The following is a 24274-nucleotide window of genomic DNA, read 5'->3' as shown; positions in this document are numbered from 1 at the left end:
TAGATATCTTGCAGAAACTCAAGTGGGAAAATATGGATTGGATTGGTGAGCCACATTGGAGACAGAAACTCTGTACCTAATGCTTTAACGTCCTGTGGAGTTTTTACTTCATAAGGCTCAGTAACTTACTTTATTTCATTTAGTTCTCTACAACTGTGTGAAATCAATAATGTTAGATACTTTCACTGATGAAGAAGCTGGCTCAGACTGGCTAAAATAATTTGCCAGAGGTCACACAGCTAGTGGGTCTCATTGCTGGGATCAAACTCATGTATTCTGACTGTAAGCCTGGTATGCATTCCTCTACCTCATAGCTATTACCACTGCCTCTTACTTTCCTCATATCGTGGTAAAGGAAGAATAGCTAGTGGCTACTGACTTGGTTTCTTATCACCCTCAACCCTTCTAGGGTACTGGAAAAATGTGAAGTAGCTCCTCTTTAGGAAAAGGTTAGAAATTTCTTTTAAGTGGTTTGTTTTATAACGATGTGCTGGATATTTGACTGCATGAGAGTCTCAACCTTAAGAATTTAATGGTAATACTTAGAATGACAGTCTGAGGAGTCTCATTCCACCTTTTTGGAAATTTGCAGTGGACTAATTTGCTAGCATTTATTGAAATAGTAAACACGATCAAGAGAACCCATTTCCTACAGTTTATTTCACCTTTCAGAAGCCATGCAGAAGGCTTGTTTGTCTTTGAAAAGAAAAGGTGAAAACCATGGAAACTGGCATAGAAGGAGAAGAGTGGGGATGTTAGCCAGCAGCCAGGTGTTTCAGGAGTCTGTACTAAGTAAGGCTGGTTCATCACAGTTCCTCAGTGATGTGAACGTGGGTGTCTGGGTAACGTGGATAATGAATATAATACGGATTCTGCAGAGGGATAAAATGGCAAGGCATCCTAGACAAAGGAAGAACTTGATACCTGAAGAATAACATTCTGTGTGTAGTATAGGCAATTGATTTAGGCAATAACTGAAACACACTTAATCTATTGTAATCCAGGAATTGTTTCAGGGAGTAATTATAGACCTTTCTCAGAAAATCCTGTTCCACCATGACCTAGTTGCGGTCTACAGGCATTCAGGTATAGACAGGGAGTTCAAAGTCATAAAAGTGGCACTGCATTTGCACTGAAAAGTTCTTTGTACAATTTTGGTTACCGCCTCATTCAAGAAATACATTTAAAAAAAGAAATACATAAAAAGAAAAAACTTAAAGCTATTTTGAGGTTGCACTATGAAGAGACTGAACTCTTCTGTTTGAAGAGGTAAATGGGAAAAATGGTATGATGGTAATCTCTAAATTATAATTATAGCCAATCAGTGAAGCCATCAATTTTGGCCAGGGCTATGTTAAGCATTTTACATATACTGACCCCAAAACACATGAGGTTATAAAGACTCTTGTCTCCATTTTATAGAGATAACTGAAGTATAAAGAAGTTAAATCAGAGTCACAAATCTGATGTAGGAGGAGGCAGGAATTCATTCAGGCCAGGCTGTCTCACTGCGGAACCACTTGGTCCTAATCACCATATTGGACTGTATCAGTAACCAGCGAACACTTGTGTCTTCCCGTGATACATTACTACAAATTATCACAGAAACCGAAATGGCAGTAGTAGCTGCTTATTTGAGCATTTGTCATAACAGCAGTGAGACTGGTGTAATGATCCCATGAGAAAACTGAGGCTCAGAGACATTGAATGACTTACTGATAGCCATTTATTAGGCAACAGTAGCAAAGCTGAAATCTACTCATTGGTTTCTGATTTCTAGTCAACTAATTTTTTCATTATATGCTTCTTAAGAAATGTTGCACCTGCTGGGTAGTATAAATAGAGGCTTATTTACCAAAAGCTGGATTATTAACATTCAGGGGCACTCCTTAAAGTTTAGAAATGGACGTTTTAAAAAAATTAAATGCTGCCTGAAAAAGTGTATATTACAAAAAAGTTCATCGCCGTGTTTCTATTATAATTCATACTTGCCACCTTTTCTATAGTGGAGCTGAATCTTATAACCAGGAAAACAGTAAATGAACATTAATTTATTCGATAAAGTCCACTCAAAGTGCATCAACCCAAAAGTTGAGATGACCTAAGAACATAAGCCAGGCTTGTTTTAGGGTCTCATCCTTGACTAGTGATGTAAGTTTCATAAAAACCAAAGCCTACCCTAGAGAGAGGCTTAAGAGTTTATGGCTCTAGAGGACCCAGGGCCCCACGGCAGCATGTAGCTTGTGTATTCTGTACTGCCTATTGTAAGAGACAGAGAAAAATGAGTGAAGTTGTTGCTCTTTTAATATGAAGACCAGAGTAAATAGAAATATTCCAGAAGTATGCTAATGAATGGCTTATAAAGGACAAAAGAGTAATAAGCATTAGGAAAAAAATAAAGCTCACCAAAAATAATCTTACTACATTGCCAAGAGAGCTTTTATGGAAATTTGGAAGAGGTGGGAGTTTCTGATCCATTTAGATACTCTTCCTATTACAGTCCAACCACATGATAAACAGACATCTACGTATGCTAGTCTTGACATTTTTATTCTAGTAGAAATCCCAAAACTAGATTTACTAACAATTTCTGAAGCAATTACTAGATAACTGGCACTGTGCTAAGAGCATGATAAACCTTTGAATTCCCACTGCATTCCCATGAGGTAGGTGCTGTTCTCTCCATTGTTTAAATGAAGAAGTGGATGTATGGAGCCTGGGGGCTTGCTCCCAGACGTCACAGAGCTAATTAGGAAGGAGAAGAAAAGCAGGTGTGGACCCCAGCCAGAGCCACATTATTACTGTGTAGAACTAGAGATGTTATGTAATTGAAAAATTCCTGGAAGCTTGGTTTGGAATTCAGCAGCTTAAATAAACAAACAAGAACTGAAATATCTCTGAACATTGAAAGCTGTTGGATTCTACCTATCATATGCTCAGTGTCCATGTTTTTTGTCCATTCAATGTTGTGTATGAGCTAAAAGTCAGATAACTAAAAGGGGGTACTTTTTTCCTGCTTACAGTAAAATAAAAAGCAAATGATTTATTTTATTTATATTCTAAGAGGTTTCTTTTACATTTTTGTTTCTGTTTTGTTTTGGTTTTTTTGTACTTAGGGTTGATGGTGCATGTTGATAAAAGAATTACTCTGGCTGCTTTCAAACAACATTTAGAGCCCTTTGTTGGAGTTTTGTCCTCTCACTTCAAGGTCTTTCGAGTGTATGCCAGCAATCAAGAGTTTGAGAGCGTCCGACTGAATGAGACACTTTCATCATTTTCAGATGACAATAAGGTTGATTAAAATAATTTTGAATAATTAGAGTCTGTTTTAAATGATAGATTTTAGAACATCTTGCCCTATTTTCAAGTAAGGTGAAATAGATAACCCTAAAGGGTCATTTTATTTTTATGTTTAGTGGTTATTTGTTTTTGTTGTTGTTTTTCTTCATTCATCTAACAAACATTTGTTAAATGTTAACTGTGTGTCAGTTACTGTTCTAGGTGCTGGGAATCAGAGGTAAAAGATATACCTGTTCTCAAAGAGTCAATAATCTAGAGAATTTTTGAAGACCAAACTAAACAATGTGGGGAGAATGGGTTGCTTATTCTGCTGAGATAATACATCTAAAAAATGTTCTACTTTATAGATTACAATTAGACTGGGGAGAGCACTTAAAAAAGGAGAATACAGAGTTAAAGTCTACCAGCTTCTGGTCAATGAGCAAGAGGTAAGTAATACCCTTCAGGACAATGTAAGATCACTTTTGGTATTTAACAAAAACATACAGTGCAGAGATTTTATGACAAGTCATTTCTTTTTATCTCTTTAAAGCAGAGGCCAGTTCACTATTTCCAGAAAATATTTCAGTTGTGCAGGCCATACTGCCTCTGTTGCAGCTACTCGTTCCTGCCACTGTAGTACGAAAGCAGATACAGACAATACATAAACCAGTGGGACTAGCTATGTCCCAATGAAATTTAATTTATAAACATAGGCAGCAGATGAAGCGGCTCTCAGGCGATTTTTGTTTTTTTGGTTTTGTTTTTGTTTTTTGTTTTTTTGCCATCCCTCTGCTTTAAAGTTATTAAAAATGCTGGAGTGAAGCAAAAATTTCCTGCTTTTAAAAGGGGATTTGTTTGTGCTTGTTTTCTACAAATAATCATGTAGTGCAGGAGCACGAAGTACAGGACAGCAGTTGATCTGTGGAGCCCTCGTACAGGACTTTGGTTCAGAGAGTTGTTTTAGTATTTAGCAAGCTTTGATCTAGCAGCATTTACCATATGCTCGCAGATATTAACTTCTTTAATTCTCACCAATTAGTTGTGATATGAGCAGTATTTATTATTCCCATTTTATAGATAAAGAAACTTAGGTACAAAGAAATTATGCCATTTACCCAAGGTCATACAACAGATGCCAAGCTATGGCAAATACCCTGAAGAAAGAGGCAAAAATCCCTGGTTTTCAGGATGTTTATAACATCTGACCAGGTACCTAGATAAGGGTGAAAACCAAACAACAAATGTAATAATGGCCCTACCTCCCCATCCACAGGGGATGTGTCCCAAGGGCCGTCCCTCTGTGGATGCCTGAAACCACGGATAGTACTACACCCTACATACACTATGCTTTTACCTAGACATGCACACGTTGATAAAGTTTAATTTACAAATTAGGCACAATAATTAATTACCAATAATTACAAATTAGGCACAACAATTAATTACCAATAATTAAATAGTACAGTTTTTACAGTATGCTGTTATAAAAGGTATGTGAATGTGGTCTCTCAAAATATCTTATTGTGCTATGTTTTCCCTTCTTGTGGTGATACAAAATGATAACATGCCTCTGTGGTGAGGTGCAGTGATGGTGCATGACATAGGCATTGTGACTATTATAGTGTAGCATTAGGCTGTTAGGGACCTTCTGACGAACTGTCAGAAGAAGGATCATTTGCTTCCAGACCCCATTTGGCTACAAGTAACTGGAAAGGCAGAACAGGAAACCATGGATAAAGAGGGACTACTGGAAGGGGATAAACTTTTCCTAAAATGCCTTCATTTGTTCAACAGATATTTTATTGAGCATCTATCATATCTCTTCTGTGTGAATGTTTCTTCCAAGTTTGGAGTTTGCAGAGACAGTGTCCCTTCTGAGACAATGAGTAAATATATTTGGGGAATTACTACGCATTTCCCTCATTTTTAGTCCATAAGAGTGATTCTTTCTACTTTCAAAATTGTGATCATTTTGTTATAAGAAGAGAAATAGGACTATCATTTAATCTTGATAATGACTCTGTTAGGGAGACACTGTCCCCAGTGTACAGATGAAAAAATGGAGGCACAGAAATGTTAAGTAAATTTGCTCAAGATAGCAGAGTTAGTAAGTATAGTAAGTACTGATGGCAAGATTTGAACCTAGGAAGATAGATTGCTAAACTCGGGCCTGTAATTGTCACACAATAAAGTGCAAATAAAACGTCTCGTATATTCCTATTCTAATGTGTAATTCAGTTCTCTGATGATGTTTATATTCCTAGCCATGCAAGTTTCTGCTAGATGCTGTGTTTGCTAAAGGAATGACTGTACGGCAATCAAAAGAGGAATTAATTCCTCAACTCAGGGAGCAGTGTGGTTTAGAGCTCAGTATTGACAGGTAAAGTAAAATTACATTGTCATCAACAATTGAAAGGAAGACTATGTGGTCAGTTGATATGGATTGGTATAATTTTCTAAAACTAGAATTAAAAATTCCTATACTATCCAGAATTTTAATAGTACAAATTAATTTTTAATAGAACTAAACAAAACTATTAGAATTTCTTTGAACTTCCTCTGTAGACCCTAAATTTGAAGTTTGAGGAACATATCATTATATTTTCCCCAGATTTTAATGAAGAACTACTTGACTTTTATATTTAAACATAGTTCATTTTTCCTTGATATCAGATTCATGTCATTTTTTTAAGAATCTCAAAATATAATAGTTTAAAATGTCTTATCACATTTGTAGATTTCGTCTAAGGAAAAAAACATGGAAGAATCCTGGCACTGTCTTTTTGGATTACCATATTTATGAAGAAGATATTAACATCTCCAGCAACTGGGAGGTTTTCCTTGAAGTTCTTGATGGTATTATCCATGTTTTTCTGGGGAAATATCAGTTAGAAATGCTCTGGAACTAATAGAAGCCTATATATTTCTTTTTATCACATACCATGTTTCCTTCTGTTTCTAGTCTGGGTTCCACTTACCTTTTAAATATTTATTTTCTGTAATTTTGAGAATATTAATTTCTCCTTACAGGGAACTTAAAGTTTCAAAGTTGCATTTTTAGTACTCTTTACAGAAAATTCTTCTAACATTTCTTACTTGGGTTTCTTATTTAGTCTCTTCATTATGGCCTATTTTGTTGAGGGTTTGTATTGATAATTGGTCAGAGATTTTGAGAACAATAACTGTATTAGTTTCCTAAGCTGCCATAACAAAGTACCAGAGACAGGATGGTTTAAACAATAGAAATTTATTGTTTCAGAGTTCTGGAGGCTGGAGGGCTGAGATCAAGGTGTCAGCAGGGTTGTTTCCTTCTGAGAGCTGTGAGGGAAAATTTGTTCCGTGTCCCTCTCCTAGCTTCTCGTGGTTGGTTGGCAGTCTTTGGTATTTGTTGGCTTGTAAATGCATCTCCTGATCTGTGCTTTCATCTGCACATGATGTCCTCCCCGTGAGCTTATGTGTCTGTTTCCAAATTTCCCCATATTATAAGGACACTGGTCATGCTGGATTAGGGCCCACCCTAATGACCTTATTTTAACTTGATTACCACTATAACAACCCTATCTCCAAAGTTGGTCTGAAGTACTAGGGTATAGGACTTCAAATCTCTCTTTGAAGAGACACAATTTTGACCTATAACAGTAACATAGAAGAGGTCTTGTGTTTTTCACACATCCTGGTTTTAATGCTCAGCATTGGAACATTTAAAGTACTGTTTCTCGGGAGGAGGTAATGAGACAAAAGTTGATTTTGGAGAGATCATATCAAGGCAACAGCTAGTTATGTTCTTTGGTGACTGCTATTGCCTAGAAAGACTTTTATTTTCCTTTTTTTTTTCTCCATAAAAATTAACATTCACATATAAGATTGTGATAGTTTTCAGACCGTTCAATAATACTAACACCTCACCTATTTCAGGATATTTTGGGTCCAGGTTGTTTGAAATATCAGTTGTTAAAGCTGTGATTACTTGACGAGTTAATGGGAGAGATAAGGAACAACTAGGATACTGTCTACCATGCTGTGTAGGCAGGTGCCAGACTGTGAGTCCTTCTCTGAGCGTCTGGAGCCTTAGAGAATAGTCACTTGGTCTGGGTAGGCCAGGAAGAGATTATGAAGGACATAGAAGTTCCCCTTGTTAGGAAGAGTTGAGATGGATTTACTGTGAGATCTTACTGGATGGTGGGTGCCTGCATTAGTATCATTTCAATACATATTTTAGTATCAAAATAGTTGAGGAAGAAATAAACCATATGATTAAATCTAAGAAACATGTATTGACCTGTAAATAGCCAGACACTGCTAATGTCTGTTGCTGCAAAAATGAATTCAAGAACCAGTTATTGTCCTTCAGATGCATAGTCTGTAAGAGAACCAGAACTGCAAACCTGTAATTCCAAAATCATAGGTACTAAGGACCAAATCAGTAGTTTGCTCTTGTGTACACCAGAGAAAGGAGACAATTGAGTTGGGTTTTGAAGAATCAGTAAGTTTTGAATAGATGAAAAGAGGGATTAATGATAGCCTGAGGGAAGAAAGAAGATAAAGTGAAGATGATTTGTGAGGGTAGTAGCCAACATAGAGGCAAAGATTGGCAACCCGGAGAAGAGAGTCGTTGGTAGAGCAGTGTCCAGCAGGACTCAGGAGGGAGAATTCAGATTCCTGGTGGAAGGAAAGCTTGCAAAGGAAAGGAATTCTCCTCAGAGACTGGAGGGAGAGAGGAAGTACTTTATTCTCAAAAACTCCTCGGGGTAATTGGGTTCTTTTATGTCCACTAAGCATAACACTTGAAGTAAATCTTTTTGTGTAGTCAGGCAATACAGAAAAAGTCCAAGTATGAACCTCTAGAGAAAAGAGAAAGATGACGTGATCTTGTATCTTCATAGGGGTGGAGAAGATGAAATCCATGTCACAGCTTGCAGTTCTGTCAAGAAGGTGGAGACCTTCAGAAATGAAGCTGGATCCCTTCCAGGAGGTTGTGTTGGAAAGCAGTAGTGTTGATGAGCTGCGAGAGAAGGTAAGTTCATTTTAAACAAATTGGACTAACATGTGTTTTTCTCTGTGTTGCTTAAGAGAAGGCCTAGGAAGTGAGTGCCAGATACTAACGTGGCAACTTTTGTCTCTTTTGTACCTTGTGACACTTTGTCACACACTCACCTTATTTCTTCAGGTTCTTGGTACATTGAAAAATTATACTGGCTTTTGGCCATCCAGAAGTGGATCTTCACTTTTAGTTACTTAGATCAAATTTGTCCTGAGTAATTAGGATTAGTTAGAAGTTACTAGACTAAATTGCTACATACATTTTTTTTTTAAGATTTTATTTATTTATTTGACAGAGATCACAAGTAGGCATAGAGGCAGGCAGAGAGAGAGATAGGAGGAAGCAGGTTCCCTGCTGAGCAGAGCGCCCGATGCGAGACTCGATCCCAGGACCCCGAGATCATGACCTGAGCCGAAGGCAGTGGCTTAACCCACTGAGCCACCCAGGCACCCTGCTACATACATTTTAAAAAGCCAAATGATGTGGAACTGAATAAAGAATCCAGATGAAGTCCTCTTTTGCATTATTCATTTTAAAGGTGGAATTCTGTGGCTCTCGGGATTGGGTGAATTATTCATAAGCAGTACTAGGACAGTTAGCATCTTGAGAAAAAAATTTTATTTCCATAATTCACGCCAAACACAAAAACAATAAATATATTAAATTTATATAAAAGTAAAATAAAATGATAAATGTATTAGATGAAAATATTGAAAATATTTTTATATCCTGGAAAGGGAAAGATATTTGTAAGCATAATACCAGAAACTAAAAAAGAAAAGATCATATAAAAGCATAAGCCTTCCACACACAGCCTCCTCCCAATTTTTTTTTTAATTTATTTATCTGACAGAGATCACAAGTAGGCAGAGAGGCAGGCAGAGAGAGAGAGGAGGAAGCAGGCTTCCTGCCGAGCAGAGAGCCTGATGCGGGACTCAATCCCAGGACCCTGAGATCATGACCCAAGCCGAAGGCAGAGGCTTAACCCACTGAGCCACCCAGGTGCCCCCTCCCCAATTTTTTTTAAAGAACCCATAAACAAAGATAAACAAGAAAGGGGAAAAATATTTAAAACAGATACGAAACGAGATGGTCCATATTTGTAAGGAGCCGCCACATTAATAAGAAAAAGATCAACAATCTAATTTTAAAATAGGCAAAGAACTTCATTAGACAATTTGTTGAAGAAGAAATGCAAGTTAAAATAGTAATAGCATTCTTTACCTCTTAAAGTGGTGAAAATTTAGAACATCAAAAATACCTAGAGTCATCAAGGTTTAGGAAAAACAGGCAATATACAACTTGTATATTGTAATTAAGCTGATATAATTTTTTCAGGCTTTGATTTGGCATTATCAACATTTCAGATGTGCAGTTCCACATCTAAGAATTCAGTCTCAAAGAAATAATTGCAGAAATATGCAAGGATATAATCTTGAAACACTGAAAAGATAAAATTAAATTTAAAAAATATGCAAAGATATTCATGAAGGTATATAGTATAGCATTGTACCTGGGTAAAATTTAAAAACAGACTTGATGTCCATTGGGAGGGAATAAAATAGTATATTAAGCTAATGAAGAGAATGAGGTTACCCTGTATCCTATTCTTAGAGTCTTATAAAATTATTCTATAGAGATGTTTCATAAATATAATTTTATGTATTTTAGAAATATGTGATGTAGTTTATATATGCATAGGAAAGGATCTGGAAGGAATATATTAAATTTGTATTTCTGGGACATGGCATTTGCAGGGTGGAAGGGAGACAACTCTTTCTGCTTTTTCTAATATTTTATATTAAACATTACATCTTGGAAAAAAATCAAGCTATTTCTTTGTTGATTAAACGGTTGATGACTTATTTTAGCAAATTTATTTTTTTTAATGAACTCATAAAGTGTTTCCTTTTACAGCTTTCTGAAATCAGTGGAATTCCTTTGGAAGATATTGAATTTGCCAAGGTAAGGCACTAAGAATGTTTGCGTTTGGGTACTCGTGCTCAACAAACATGGTTTATGCATGATTTATTCATTCATTCATTTTTTTTCCCTAGGGTAGAGGAACTTTTCCCTGTGATATTTCTGTCCTTGATATTCATCAGGATTTGGACTGGAATCCTAAAGTTTCTACCCTGAATGTCTGGCCTCTTTATATCTGTGATGATGGTGCAGTCATATTTTATAGGTACATTTACAATGTATTTGTTATTCCCAGTGACGTAACATTTTTTTGTTGTGCATAGTATTTTGTTTTCTGTAAATATCTTTACCATGTTTATGATCTAGAGTGGCCCTGATCAGTAGTTAATATAAGAGCCACACATTACATTTTGAATTTTTCCAGTGGCCACACTTAAAAAAGTAAAAAGAAACTGGTGAAATTAATTTTAATAAAATATTTTAACCCACTGTGTCCAAAATATTATCATTACATGCAGTCAGTATAAAAAGTCATTCGTGAGATGTTTTATGCTCTTTTTCTTATAGTAAGTCTTAACAGTAGTGCATGTTACACCTTCAGTAGGTCTCAAGCAATTGGTTGGGACATGTAGCTAGTGGCTATTGTAGGAGCCAACGCAGATACAGAGGAAAAAGAATAGTTATGGGAGCCTGAGGCAGCTAGGAGTTCAGATTAGGCTTTGTTACTTACCTAGGTCCTCATCTGTAAAATGGTGACAATGATGTCAGCCTTGAAGAACTGTATGAGAACTAGAACTATTGCATTTTTAAAAACTGGCATAGTACCTGTTATACATAAATATTCAATAAGTGATAGCTATTATTACATTAGCAGTAGCATGGAAGTTATTCTGTGCCATTTTTAGAAGTGAGTGCTGTGTTAGTAAACATGTTTGAAATCCAGGACATCTTAGTATGAGATGACTTAACTTTACCAGTGACCCTCAGATTTCATTTTCTCACCAAGGAGCATTATAACATTCAAGCATAAATCAATAAAGGCAGATGGCTGTACTGACCTAATATGTAATTAATATTTTAAACAGGGATAAAACAGAAGAATTAATGGAGTTAACAGATGAGCAAAGAAATGAACTGATGAAAAAAGAAAGTAGTCGACTCCAGAAGACGGGACATCGTGTAACGTACTCACCTCGGAAAGAGAAAGCACTAAAAATATATCTGGATGGAGCACCAAATAAAGATCTGACTCAAGACTGACTCTGCTAGTGTAGCATTTTCCCTGGGGGATTTTTGGTTTTAATTAGATGGTTCACTGCTACTGTGTAGTGCCATTACGGCCGGACATGGTTAGGGGTAACCCAGTGACACCAGCACTGATTGGACTGCCCTTCACCAATCAGAAGCTCAGTGCCCAATGGGCCACTGTTTTGACTTGGAATCATGTTGTGCACTATAGTCAAAAGTACTGTAAAGTGAAAAGGGATGTGCAAAAGAATAAAAACAAAAAAACAAAAAGCAAAACCTGCTACTAGAAAAGGGGGAAGGGGAATGAGTACACTTCTTTTATTGCGGACAAATGTGCACATAGCCGCTAGTAAAACTAGCCTCAAACAGGATGCTCATAGCTTCATAATAAAAGCTGTGCAAAGGCCATGAATGAATGAATTTTCTGTTTATTTCACTGATACACACATTACCTCATTGACAATTCGGAAGTAAATGCAACGTGTGTTGACCTTTGGAAAGCAGCAAAAACAGGAGCTGAAGAAATTCTTAGAACCAGCCATAACCCAGTAAAGAGAATTGTGAAGTTGTGTTTTTATTTCTTTTCATTTTTTGCAAAGTATTAAGAACATTATTCTGGAACATCAAAACGTTTCCCGTAGACCGCCCCAGCAGATAGCAGCTCAAATTGCTGCAATATTGTAATTATAATTGATTGTACTTAAGTTATGGATGTAGAGAATACGTCTCACTCGTTCATTCAGCATGTAAATAAAATTGATACTATTGAGTTACCATAATTGCAGTTCAGCTACTTCCCATGGTTATTCTTTTCACATATCATTCATGATGTACATTTGTGTACATTGAGGAGAATAGCAGTCTATGTAAATGTAATCCTCAGTGAGGTTCCTCTGTGCTGGGTCCCATACGATTGTATTTGCCCTTGTTAATGAGGTTTTTCTGTTCAGTGGCTTCAGTTTTTTTTTTTTTCTTTATACATTTATTTTTGAAGATTTACTTCAAGTTTGAATCTTCTAGAACCCTTGTAAGTCCCACTTTAATTTTTGGAGTTGATTTGTAGTTACATGTAGTTTAACTTTGCAGAAGTGTCTTAACATCGTGTTGAAAAAACTTGCTAGTAAGTCAGGTCATGGCACAGGCTGATGCAGTCAACATGATTTCATTGCAAAGTCTATTCGAATTGGCAAGTTTTTGCTTTGCTAAATATGACTTCAATGAACACAGTTCTACATAATTTTTGAAAATGCCATCTAATTTATAAAAATCAATAAAAAGGTTTTGGTAAAACTTTTTCATGCCAGATGCTGTTTACAACAATGAACATGCCAATAAAACATTTGTTCATTCTGTTGTGTTATTTTAGTCATTAAACTTTTGTGGATGAAGAATCTGGATTAAGAATAGACTTGTTTTCTTTAACATTTTGTAACATGTACTGAATAATCTCATTTCTGTAAGGTCCCTTTTCAGGAAAGCTCTCGGAGATGAAAAGATGTTAATATTTAACTTTGGAGGATCCTGTCAGTATTTCAAAATCAGGTTTTTACCTTATTTCCTTTTAAGAAAGATAGAAAATAGTATTAGCAGATGTTGGCTCTGTAGTTTGAATATAGTAATTGGGAATTCCATAATACCTTTAAAGTTTCTTGAAATCCACAGGGTGGGGGGAATTTCACTGAAGTACGTTCCAAGTTTGCATTAGTGGAGTTGGTGTTCTCTGAGGAAAAACTTGGAAGCATTTGTGGTGCATTGTCTTTCAGATCACTTGGATTTTCTGATGTAACACAACAGCCCTTTGACTCTAATACAGGCTTACTTCCTGGGAATATAGGGGTTAATAAATGAAGTTTCTGCCCTTGAGGACCCACTCTCTGTGGAGAAGAGGCTGATTGTTAACAAAATGTTTGGTTTGGTTTTGTGTTCCTTTAAGAGTGGGAAATGGTAAAATTCTCACACCTGCTCCTCTGTCTGTGCCTTCTGCCCTGCTTTTTGTGTTTGTGGTTGCTGCTTCTAATTGCAGGCAGACTACAAATGCCAAGGGTAAAGAAAAATTTAAAGCTTCCTGCTTTTCAGTGCAGTGCCTGATAAAGTGAGAACGCGGTGTTGCACTTGAACAATTTCAGCAAAGGGGTGGTGAACTTTTCAAACTCGATTTGTGGTGATGGAAATGGTAATTTATGTGAGGGAAGTTAACGTGTGCCCACCTCCCTCAGATTCAGAGAATCCCGTGAGGACCCATCAGCCAAGAGGCAGAGCGCAGACTGTGTGGGGCCAGTGACACAAACCACATGCAATAAATTGTGACCCTGTTCCTCACAGGTCACGCCAAGGTTTTGAAGAGCTTCTACCGTGGGAGAGATGGGTTTGCATCAGTCAGGCACACCAGGTGAGAACCAAGTACCTACCTATCAGGCAGGTGCTGAAGGTGAGGGGTATGTTCTGGTCAAAGAAAGAAAACCTTGTGCTTTCAGGGCCATGCTAGCTGGTCTGTGCAGAAGCTTGCTAGCTGGAAGTCCACTTGCCAAACGAAGGGCTAATAATCACAATGAGATAAAAGTAGGGAAGGAGCCCTACACTAGAATATTCGACTGTCTCTTTCAGAATGCATGGAAATTACGTAGAGATTCTGAGAAGATGAGGGCAGTGGGAGGGAGGCTGCGAACCTATGCCACAGCTAGAAAATCGTTGCCAGGCTGCACTGTTAGGAAGGGTGTTGTGTCCTGTCTAGGCCAGGGTAGAGGGAGAGAGTGAAAACTTAGAGCGTGGTCTAAGCTAAATAAGTGCACAGAATCAGAGCATTTTTAAATCTGGAAGTGACCTGTGAATGCATGGAATACAATAAAATCGTTCATTCTGGTTCATTCGCTTTCCAGTTGGGAAAATTCTCCCTCTGAATTTTGTCCCTTTGTTTAGCATCAAGAGTGGGTAAAGAGGCAGGCAGAGAAAGAAGAAGGGAAGCAGGCTCCCTGCTGAGGGCTCCCTCCCTTCGGGGCTCAATCCCAGGACCCTGGGATCATGACCTAGCTGAAGGCAGAAGCTTTAACCCAGGCGCCCAAGAGGGGATAATCTTAAGTAGCAATTTTTTTTTATTTGTTAAATAAAAACTATTGCATCTAAATTCTTTTTAATTTTTGAAAAACAAGTCAATATTTTGGTCACTAGTCAGAAGCCTTATAAAGCAATTCAAGTCTTTTAAAAGCAAAACTGCAGGACGTATAGTTTTCTGAGGGGGTAGAAAATATTTTCGTCAGGTTTGCAAAGCAGTTCAGGGCCCAGATAAAGCTTGTGGCCAGTTAAGACCAGGCGTACACTTGAGTATCCTCGGTGTTGTTCCAGTGGGGAAGGAGGACCACTTGGTTACATACAGTATTTTCAGAACTTGGCTTTTAGAAACAAGAGTGTGTGAGAACGTGTGATCATTCAGAAAAGAATGCAGCCATCAGAGTGGCCACGCCAGGAGGGCAAAAAAAGCATCGGGGAGGAATGCTCTGACCCCCATGCCAGCACCGACTCTTTCTCGCCTTACCAGCTACTCTGCACTGGAGAAGCAGGTCTTCTGACTAGTTAGAGCTGGAGAACTCACCAAACCAAGAATTATTAGTGGACCCTATAGCCTTGCCTCAGAAGTGGGGACCATGCTCCCTCTCTATGCTACCAGTCTGCCTCTTTCCCCAGTACAGAGGGCATACTTAGTGTTCAGCTTCTTTTATAATGCTTGAGTAACCCGTTTAAGGAGTACCAACTTGTTGAGATACGGCTATGCAGGAGTTCTGTTTCTCGAGTGACTGCCAGCTGTGTCTGGCTGATTCAATTTCCCACCGGAAGTGGGCTGGAGCAGGATGTTACCTGCCCACGAATTCCGTGAGGGAGGGACCAAGTTTTCTCTCATGTACCACCGTCTCCTGGCACCTAATAGGTAGGGCCTGACATACAGTAGGAACTCTAAAATTTTTGTGGAATGAAACCATTTTAAGCCTCTCCTCCAAACACCTGTTCAAATTTACCTTACCTTCCAGCCTCTGCGAATTCCTGTTTCCTCTCCATACCAGCCTTTCTTCTTGCCTGCCTCCCTCCCTCTTGCCCCTGGCTCTGAGTGCCCTTTCCTATTCCTTCTGACTACCTCATAAACTCCTGTGAGCTGTGAGAGCTGATCCCCATGCCAGCTCTCCCAAACCACGTGCTCCTCTGAGGCTCCCGTAACACCGTTCTGATACCGGGCTCACTGGTTTGTGGCTGCGGAGTTCACTGTACCTCTCTCAGGAGGCTGTGATGATGCATTCAGGGTAGGGGCCCCATCTGGCTCTCCGTGGCGCCCCCAGAGCCTATCAGTACCTGGTTCTGGGTAAAGACTTGCTGAGTAATAAGGATACAGAACGGTCATGATGTACTTCGACGTTGACTAGAGAACAGCTCTGATTTGATCTTAAAATTACCAGTATATCCTGAGCAGACTATACTAGATACTGCTTTTGTTGGACTTTTGGCTCTATCACCTCATTTTTTTAAATTTAGTTTTTATTTATTTGACAGACGGTGAGAGGGGAACACAAACAGGGGGAGTGGGAGAGGGAGAAGCAGGCTTCCCACTGAGCAGGGAGCCCCATGCAGGGGTCCTGGGATCATGACCTGAGCCAAAGGCAATCGCTTATTGACTGAGCCACCCAGCTGCCCTATCACCTCATATTTTTGAGCTTCCATTTTTTTCATGTTAAATGAAGAAAATACTCGTAGATTCAACGAAGATTAAATGAGGTAATATAGGTAGACTGCCTACTCTGGCGCCTGCCACCCAGCTGACCTTAATATATAGTAGTTTTATTATTACAGCCCCTGAAGATCTGTGTTACGGTTCAGAACCACATTTGAATAAAAAGAGTCAGGGGCGCCTGGGTGGCTCAGTCGTTAAGCATCTGCCGTCAGCTCAGGTCAGGATCCCAGGGGCTTGGCAGCAAGCCCTGCATCAGGCTCCCTGCTCAGTGGGGAGTCTGCTTCTCCCTCTGCCCCTCCCCCTACTCATGGTCTTTCTCAAATCTTTTTTTTTTTTTAATGAGTTCTATACATTCCATTCTCTCTTTCAGAAGACACTGAAGTATTCACACTCTTAATACTAATCCCTGACAAAAATGGTTAGCATTTCTAAAATATTTTGGTGCTATAACAGGTGTGCTTCACTTGTCTGGAAAATTCACTTATGTGGCAGAGTTTTTTGGTGGGGTTTTTTTTTTTTTAAACAATGCGGTTCATTTCCATTTTATTTTTTCTGGATAAAAGTGTTATTTATTCAAAGTCAAAAGGAAAAAAGACATCCAAGAAACTACAAAGGAGTAGTTTAAGTGATTTATGCTTGATTTTTTAAATGCAACATAGGTGTTTATACATAATTTAAAACTCAAAGAAAGCATGCTTATACAATCATGTGCAATTTTAAAATTTAATAACTCTGGATGAATACATGATGGAAACAGTCCATGGCACCTGAAAATATCATTTACAGAAGAGCATACAGACCAGTGCTCTCTCAGCTTGGATATTACAACCATATTTCACAGAGCCTTGCTTTGTTCGATTCTCTCCATGTGGTTGGTAACGGTCTTCAGTTGCTGGTAAGTGATTCTGCAAATTTCATTTATAATCCTGGCCCTACCATTACTTAAGTACTGTTTCTGGCAGGTTAACGTATATATTCTGTACCAATCATGTACTTTCCAAGTCACTAACATAACTGCCATAGGGGGACAATGTCAACACCATTCGTTTCTCCGCTGGAATTAATGACCACCCCCACACCAGGGAGAATGCTATGTCTAACAGTACAAGTTTAATCTTAACAGTGAACTAGGTTGACCTTAATTCCAGATATGCCTCAAAAGAAAAATTCCCATCCATCCTCCTTTCAGAGGGTACTTTAGGTGGCATTGGGCTGGCAAGGAGAGACAGGGAAAGCATGCACATGGTCCCACACCTGGGAGCAATCATGCTCTGGTCTCCACTAGCTGTGTGACTCGGGCAAGCAACCTGATGTCCCTGAGACGCCAAGATGCTGACAGACGGGGAGACCGCCACCCTCCCTGCCAGACTGTGGTGAAGGGTCTGAAACTGCTACCCTGGCACAGAGGCAGGAGCCGAGGAACACTGCTGACAGGACAGGGACGCGCGTGACACAGAGTGAGCAGAAAACATCACCCGCAGCAGTGGAAGGCACAGCTTGCCTGTGCCCATGGGAAGAAGTACACGGAAAATTCCTTTGTTACATTTCACCTGGTTTATGTTGGCAAAGCAGGGCACTCTCCTCCACAGGTATGAGAGTCCACATTTCCCCAAACCCATCACGGGGACATCCACATCCTGTTCCGTCGCCTCCCCTCCTCCAATTCTCAAGGTGATGTAGAAAAAAGGAAATGTGCCAGGTGCCAGCCGGCAGAGGCCGAGTGGCCCATACTCTGGGCCAGTGTAGCAGCCCCTCACCCTCCCGCACACCCCCGTAGTCTCCAGGCACCGGGACTGTGATGGACGGGCACAGTCCAGGGGGCTGGACAAACGCACAGCTCCCTGTTTTAAGCCAGAGGGAAAATGTACTGGGAAGAGGCCATGGAAAAAAGCCCAGTAAGCCCACACCTAGAGGACACAGCTGGGGAAATAAATTAGCTATTTCTATCGCATGTCTACCCGCGCGCGGAGCAGGGCTCCGTCTAAATCTCCTCTCCTTCCAGCAGCTCAGAGGCAGCCCCAGGCTCCCCAAGTGCCATCTCCATGGACAGGCTCCTCTCCAGGTTCTCCAGCTCCTGGCGCACCTCTTCAATGAAGCTGCCGTCCTGGTACTCGTCGGGGGTCTCCCTGGGCACCAGGCTGTCTCCAGCGTCGGCGTGGCTCCCTGGGAAGGCCGGCTGGCACACGTACACCAGGCTATGGCTGGGGCGACACGGGGGCTGGGCTCAGCTGTGGGGAGAGCTGACTCGGGGCTCTCGACGTTGGGGGGGGGGGCCACGCCAGAAAACGGGGCCCTGGCTCTGAGCTCGCCTTCGTACCTCCTCTAACGCCTCAATGGGGTCTTCCCTCCCTTTCCACATTTCACCTTAGGAAAGTCTGCTGAGGGAGGGTCACTTTCTGAGGGGCGGCTCCCCCACCTCCCGAAGAGGCCTGTCCGGGAGACTCCCGGGGGCAGGCCCTGGGCACTGCAGGGCCCGAGGGTTTAGGGCCGCACATAGCCCCTCTCAGCCACTGGCCTGCCTGCCAGATCTGCTGCTCCATGGGGAGCCGCAGGCCTCGTGAGGCAGGGCCAGGGGAGTCCTCTTGTCTGCCCAGCCACCCCAGATTCTGGGGGCTGGTGGGGAGAGTAGCGCCGGCAGGGAGGCCACACGAGATGCTTCATGGTCTCTCAGCAGCTAGGACACTATGAGCGGTTCCCCATTCCTCACTCACCTCTGCCAGCTCTTCTCAGTTTGTCCTTCACTGTGAAGGGCCTGGGCTCCCGCCTCAGCCCCCAGCTCTTCTGCCTCTATACCCCGTCCCTGGGTCACCTACTCATAAGGCTTCAACCGCCATGCAGACAGCTCCAGACCTGTACCCCCAGCCACAGCTTCTCAAGAGCCCCAGACGGACAGACAGACAGGACAGCTGGGAGACTCTGCACCTGGATGACCCAAGGACACCGCCACTTAAATCTGTGGGAAACTAAAGCCACATCACCCCCTCGGCTCCTGAGATCCCACCGGGTGGCCCCTGCTCTGCTCTTGACCTCCGACGGGGAGGGCAGGCAGGGCCTCACCTGTGGGGCTGGCAGAGAAGGCCACTGGCACACGGGCATCGGTCCAAAGCTCCATCAGGCTCTAACTCCCAGGTGATGAGGTCCAGAAGCCGGCTGGCGGGGTCATGGCACAACTCACCCTCCACAGGCAGGGGTGTGCACACAGGAAACAGCAGACCTGGGACCAGGGAAGAGTCATCCCTGCGTGCTCAGCAGTGAGCAGGGAGGCACCACGGAAAGTTGCAGAGAAATGGGGGGCAGCCCTGACCTTCCACCTTCAACCACAAAGCGGAGATTAAAACTGAAGGGGTAGAATGGGAAGAAACAATGGCAGGACGGGCTCCGGAGGGCTGGGCCAGTAAGGGAGGACTGCACGGGGACGCAGACTTATGCTGGATTTTAAGGCCAAAGGTCTGGAGAAATTTAGAGTGTAAGAAAGGCCCTCGGGGCTGGGACCTGTGCCAATAAAGGCCTGGGCTGGGCGTGGTGGGAAAGGCTGGGAGCCCTGGAGAGAGAAGACCGACAGACAGGCTGCAGCTGGCCGAGGCCTTGAAAGGCACACTGAGGAGTCTAACTGATGAGACAGAACAGAGCGACCCCAGCTGCCAGGGGAGCCCCACTGAGCGCTGACTTTGGGGAACATGGCTGGGACAGCAGGGACCAGGTGGGCTGGGGCTGGCAGAGGCTGAGCTGGGGAGGCAGCTGCAGGAGAGGTTTTCAGAAACACAGCAGGAGGGGAGAGAGCCTGAGCAAGCTCCCCCAGGAGCGGCCAAGAGAATGGAATGGGAATAGAAGGGGCCCATCCTCAGGAAAGAGGATGGAGAGCTGGAGGGGTTGTTCAAATCCCACCCTTTGGGGGTGTTCCTCCTGCCCTGGGATCATGCATCCTGAAGGAAGTTTAAATTTTCTAGAAGTCAACAGGGGACAGAGAGAGAGAGAGAGACATGATGGTTCACTGCAGGTGGGGACCTGCCTCAGGCAGAGGTTCTAGGACCAGGACACATACTGAGTGGGCATCTGGGGGCCCGCCCAGGAGGTGGGACCCCAAAAAGCTGTGTTTGGCATGGATGGGGCCCCAAGAAGCCTGGTATGGTGGAGCCTGGGACAGGGCTTGTCCCATACCCAGGGGAGAGCCCACCCACCTCTCTGGAAGGCACAGCACAGTCCGGGCTGGCAGTCCCTCTGGTTGTCACAGATGGTCCCGTTGCCCCCTTTGGTGGCTGTTTTGGTACAGTGACCCCAGACGCATAGCTGGTCTCCACAGCACTCACTGTCCCGAGTACAGAGCTGCAGAAAGGTGGGCAAACACTAGCAGGCCGGCTCCTGCACCAGAGAGACCCCGGCCTGCGCCTGCTCCGAGCTCCAGAAGCCTGAATATGCCACCAGGGGAGGCGGTGAAGCACACGCTCTCCTCACACTGGGGTGGCATGGGGGCAACTGAGGGCTTGGTTTGTGGGGCTCCTAGTGGAAGTCACGGAGGCAGAGATGGGAGATGGGCGCGGTCAGAACACTGGAAAAAAGCACCTGAGAGGGACCCTGTATACCTGGGTCTTCCTATGCAACTTGAGATTTTGCATAGGACGCAGTGTGTCCTGCAGACGCCCCCCCCCCCCCCCCCCCACAAATGGTGCCTTGTCTCCTTTCTATTCGCTCCCTAGGTCAGGATGGAAGTTGGCTCCCGGCTCACAGATGCAGATAGCAGCCGGATTTGGGAGCTAACTCAAGGCCCAAGTGTGGAGGCCTTATGGGTGGGGCGGGCCCATGGGTGCCTCCGCTGGGCATCTGCACAGCAGCCTGGGACCCCGCGGTGTCGCTAAGACAGGCGTGGGGGACAGACATGGCGCTCAGTGGTGACGCAGTGGCGCTCAGACATGGCAGGCGTGGGGGACAACGGCAGCTGTCTAATCACAGGTGGCACCGGACAGGGGAGTGAGAAGTCCTGTTTTCCACACTTATGCTATGTTCTTGTCTTCTTCATGAAAAAGGACAAGAGAGTTGATGAGCCCTTATGGCTTTGTCCAAAACATCTGTTGGGTGGAGGGAGTTTCCGCTTCCCTGGCTTCGTGCTTCCCTGTGAAGTGTCTATTAGGGCTGTACTCTGGCTTCTTCCCAGCCTGCCTTCTGCCTTCTCTGGGCTGAGTGGAAGATATGGAGGGTGGGAGTGGGACCGTAGTAGTGTCATGGGCTGTATCTCTGCGGATGGGTCTATCCCAGGGGAAGGGACAGGGGTGGGGCTCTGCCTTTCCTCCCTCCCCCTCTCCCTCCATCCTCCATGAGGCATGCCATGAAGTTAGGGACCATGTGGCAGGGGAGAGTGTCAGTGGGTCTGCAGGTGGCTTCCTAGTCCCTCTAGGAGTTGGACCCATTGGGCACCATGGAGAGGCCCTTCCCAGCATGGACATGGTTAAGGGCCCCACTGAAGTGTTCTGGAAGCCCAACTGAGAACCATGGGGCTGCTGGCCTTCTCCCCCAAGTCCTCTTCTTTGGGATGCAGCCCAGCCCCCCAGAGTCCCTCTGCTGCAGCCGCAGAGGCCTCTGGGCACACTCACTGTCTGCGGGTCCCGGCAGGGCTGGCAGGTGTACTCGAAGCTGGCGAACTGGCAGTACCTGGTGGGCCCGCAGTCCTCGTCAATGATGCACTCCTGAGGAGGGGGGGAGCGGCGTCATCCATGGGCGGTGGAGCTGAGCCCACACTGCCCTGGAAGGGCAAAGCCCCTTCATCCCAGGCCCCACAGGCTCTGGGGGCTCCAGAGGGGCTCCAGAGAGTCTCCAGACTCCCCTCACTCCAGAGCCCAGCTGGCTCCCGCTGCTCAGCTTCCGCACCCTCCCGGCCAGGCGGGGCCCTGACCCACACAGCTTGCAGGGGCGTCTGCCCTCCGGGCTGCCGCCCCAGTTCACACAATGGCATCTGTTGTGCAGCGCCCCTCCGACCACCACCCACCCACACACACATCCAGGGCGGGGAGCACAGAGACGCGGGGCCAGTCTCCAAGCAGAGCAGATGGAGTTCATAAACGCTAATGAGTTCCAGCCCTGGGACGGCTACACAGGAGGAGCGGGAGCCCAGGCTGTTGACCAGGAAGGAAAGGGCCATAGAGGGCTCCCTGGGGCCCCCTCTCCTCCGAGTCTGGGTCCGGGTCTGGGTCTGCCAGGCAAAGGCAGCTGCTGGCTTTGGCAGGGGGGAGGGACGGAGGGAGGGGTGCAGCTGGCATAGGCGCTGTGGCCCAGGTGCCCATCAGGCTGGAGAAGAGGGGGAGAGAGGGAGGCCCCGGGAAGGCCTAGTATAGGGAAGAGTCCCCATACCCCACATTAGCCATACCATGTTGGGGGTCCCCTTAGCCTCTCTGAGCCTCCATTTCTAGGTCAGCGACAGGAGAAAGTAATCTCTCCCTGCAGCCTGTTGGGCAGAGTCATGAGATAGATCCCTCCCGCCTCCCTGCCCCCCTGCCCTGGGGCTGCTCCACGGGTCCCTGGTGGTGGGTCTTGTCATGGCCTCAACACGGCAAGGTGAGGCAGCTCATCGAGAGAGGCCCTTCCCCTCAAAAGGAGGGGTTAATGCTTGTCCTGTTCCCATACCAGCAACCTGAAAATGCTCAGCCAGGGGCAGGGGGAGGCACCTTCAGCCTGACTCCAGAGCCCCATCATGGCTTGAGAAGTCCACGGCGCAGTAAGCCGTAAGACCATCACGCCCTCTGGACACACTCCAGTCTGCCGGTTCAGCTGGGAGAATCCAGGTCCAGACACTTCTTCCAAAGCAGAAAAGCAAGAGCAAGGGGTGCGAGGAAGGAGGGAGGGCCAGCGGGCACCGAGGAGTTTCTCTGAATCTGGCCCCATCTTGAAGCACTCAGATGTAAACATGAATATGAAGAAGTGCTTGCCCTCAAGAATTTATAACTCAGCTGAAAACAACAACAACAACAAAAAGGCAGTCTAATAGAAAAAGAGACAAAAGACCTGAACAGACAACTTAGGATAATAGAAACCATTCTGCATCTTCACACAGAAAAAGATGTTTAACCTCACAAATAGTTGACAAAATGCGACTTAAAAGAGCAGGATACCCTGTTTTCATGTAGAGAGGACACCAGTAAAAAAGGTTAATACCATCTGGAGCGGGGCAGAGAAGTGCCCCAACCCCAGGATGTCCACATCCTACTCCCGGACCCCGTGGACGCGTCAGACTACAAGGTAGGGAGAAATTCATGTCACAGGGGGAAATCGGAATGCTAGTCAGCTGCCCTGATGATAAGGAGAGAATCCTAGTTATCCAGGTGAGCTCAGGGTAACTGCAAGTGGCTCTGAAATTGGGAGGGGGTGCAGAAGAGGCAGTGTCGGAGAGACTCCTGGTTTCCATTTATTTATTTTTTTAAAAGACTTATTTATTTGAGACAGAGAATGCACACATGCACGCGTGCACAGGAGTGGGGGGAGGGGTAGAGGGAGGGGACGAGAGGATCTCAAGCAGACTCCTTGCTGAGCACAGAGTCTGCTGTGGGGCTCACCCTCACAACTCCGAGAGCATGACCTGAGCTGAAACCAAGAGTCGGAGGCTCAACTAGCTGAGCCACCCAGGCGCCCTCAGACTTCGTCGGTTGTGAAGGTGGGAGGGGCCACGGGCTAAGGAAGACTCTCTCCTGGAGCTGTTAGGAGGACAGCAGTCCTACTGACACTCTCGTTTCAGATTTCAGCCCAGCGAAGACGCGTGTTGGACTTCTGGTCTCCAGATCTGTAAGACGACCAATCTGTGTTGTTTTAGAGCCACTAAATTCATGGTAGCTTGTTACAGCAGCACGAGGACACTAATATAATAATATCCAGTATTGGTAGGGAATTGAGGAAAGAGGCATTGCCACATTAAAACTGAACAAGATGCTTTTGTAGGCAATTCATCAGTATCTACCCCAAAATTTTAATTTGTATCTCCTTTAACCCTGTCATTTCCCATCCAGGTGACACTTGTCCAGATGGGCAAATATCAAAGTACAGATATGTTTAAGGCTATATTGTTGCTTTACTGTAATCCAGAAATTGTG

General features: G+C 43.9%; 2 protein-coding genes across 4 annotated transcripts in view; one reads left to right on the top strand and one right to left on the bottom strand.

Annotated features, from left to right (window-relative positions):
- USP47 (ubiquitin specific peptidase 47) overlaps positions 1-12844 on the top strand; it is a 110795-nt gene extending 97951 nt beyond the window's left edge. For all 3 annotated transcript variants that reach the window (XM_059408137.1, XM_059408120.1, XM_059408128.1), the window contains 8 exons: positions 3117-3292; positions 3648-3728; positions 5547-5662; positions 6020-6138; positions 8166-8296; positions 10241-10288; positions 10381-10511; positions 11332-12844. In XM_059408137.1, coding sequence (XP_059264120.1) covers positions 3117-3292; positions 3648-3728; positions 5547-5662; positions 6020-6138; positions 8166-8296; positions 10241-10288; positions 10381-10511; positions 11332-11506 — 977 coding nt within the window. In that variant the 3' untranslated portion in view covers positions 11507-12844. The remainder of the gene's footprint in view (positions 1-3116; positions 3293-3647; positions 3729-5546; positions 5663-6019; positions 6139-8165; positions 8297-10240; positions 10289-10380; positions 10512-11331) is intronic.
- A 5249-nt stretch (positions 12845-18093) lies between these two features.
- Positions 18094-24274, bottom strand: part of DKK3 (dickkopf WNT signaling pathway inhibitor 3) — a 45008-nt gene continuing 38827 nt past the window's right edge. Inside the window, exons 5-8 of the mRNA XM_059408104.1 lie at positions 21791-21883; positions 20384-20528; positions 19263-19419; positions 18094-18406 (exon numbers count right to left, since the gene is read on the bottom strand). Coding sequence (XP_059264087.1) covers positions 18187-18406; positions 19263-19419; positions 20384-20528; positions 21791-21883 — 615 coding nt within the window. The 3' untranslated portion in view covers positions 18094-18186. The remainder of the gene's footprint in view (positions 18407-19262; positions 19420-20383; positions 20529-21790; positions 21884-24274) is intronic.

The sequence above is a fragment of the Mustela nigripes genome, chromosome 1, assembly GCF_022355385.1.
Source record: "Mustela nigripes isolate SB6536 chromosome 1, MUSNIG.SB6536, whole genome shotgun sequence".
Taxonomy (NCBI): domain Eukaryota; kingdom Metazoa; phylum Chordata; class Mammalia; order Carnivora; family Mustelidae; genus Mustela; species Mustela nigripes.
The sequence above is the reverse complement of the archived record's forward strand: the minus strand, read 5'-3'. Positions and strand labels throughout refer to the sequence as shown.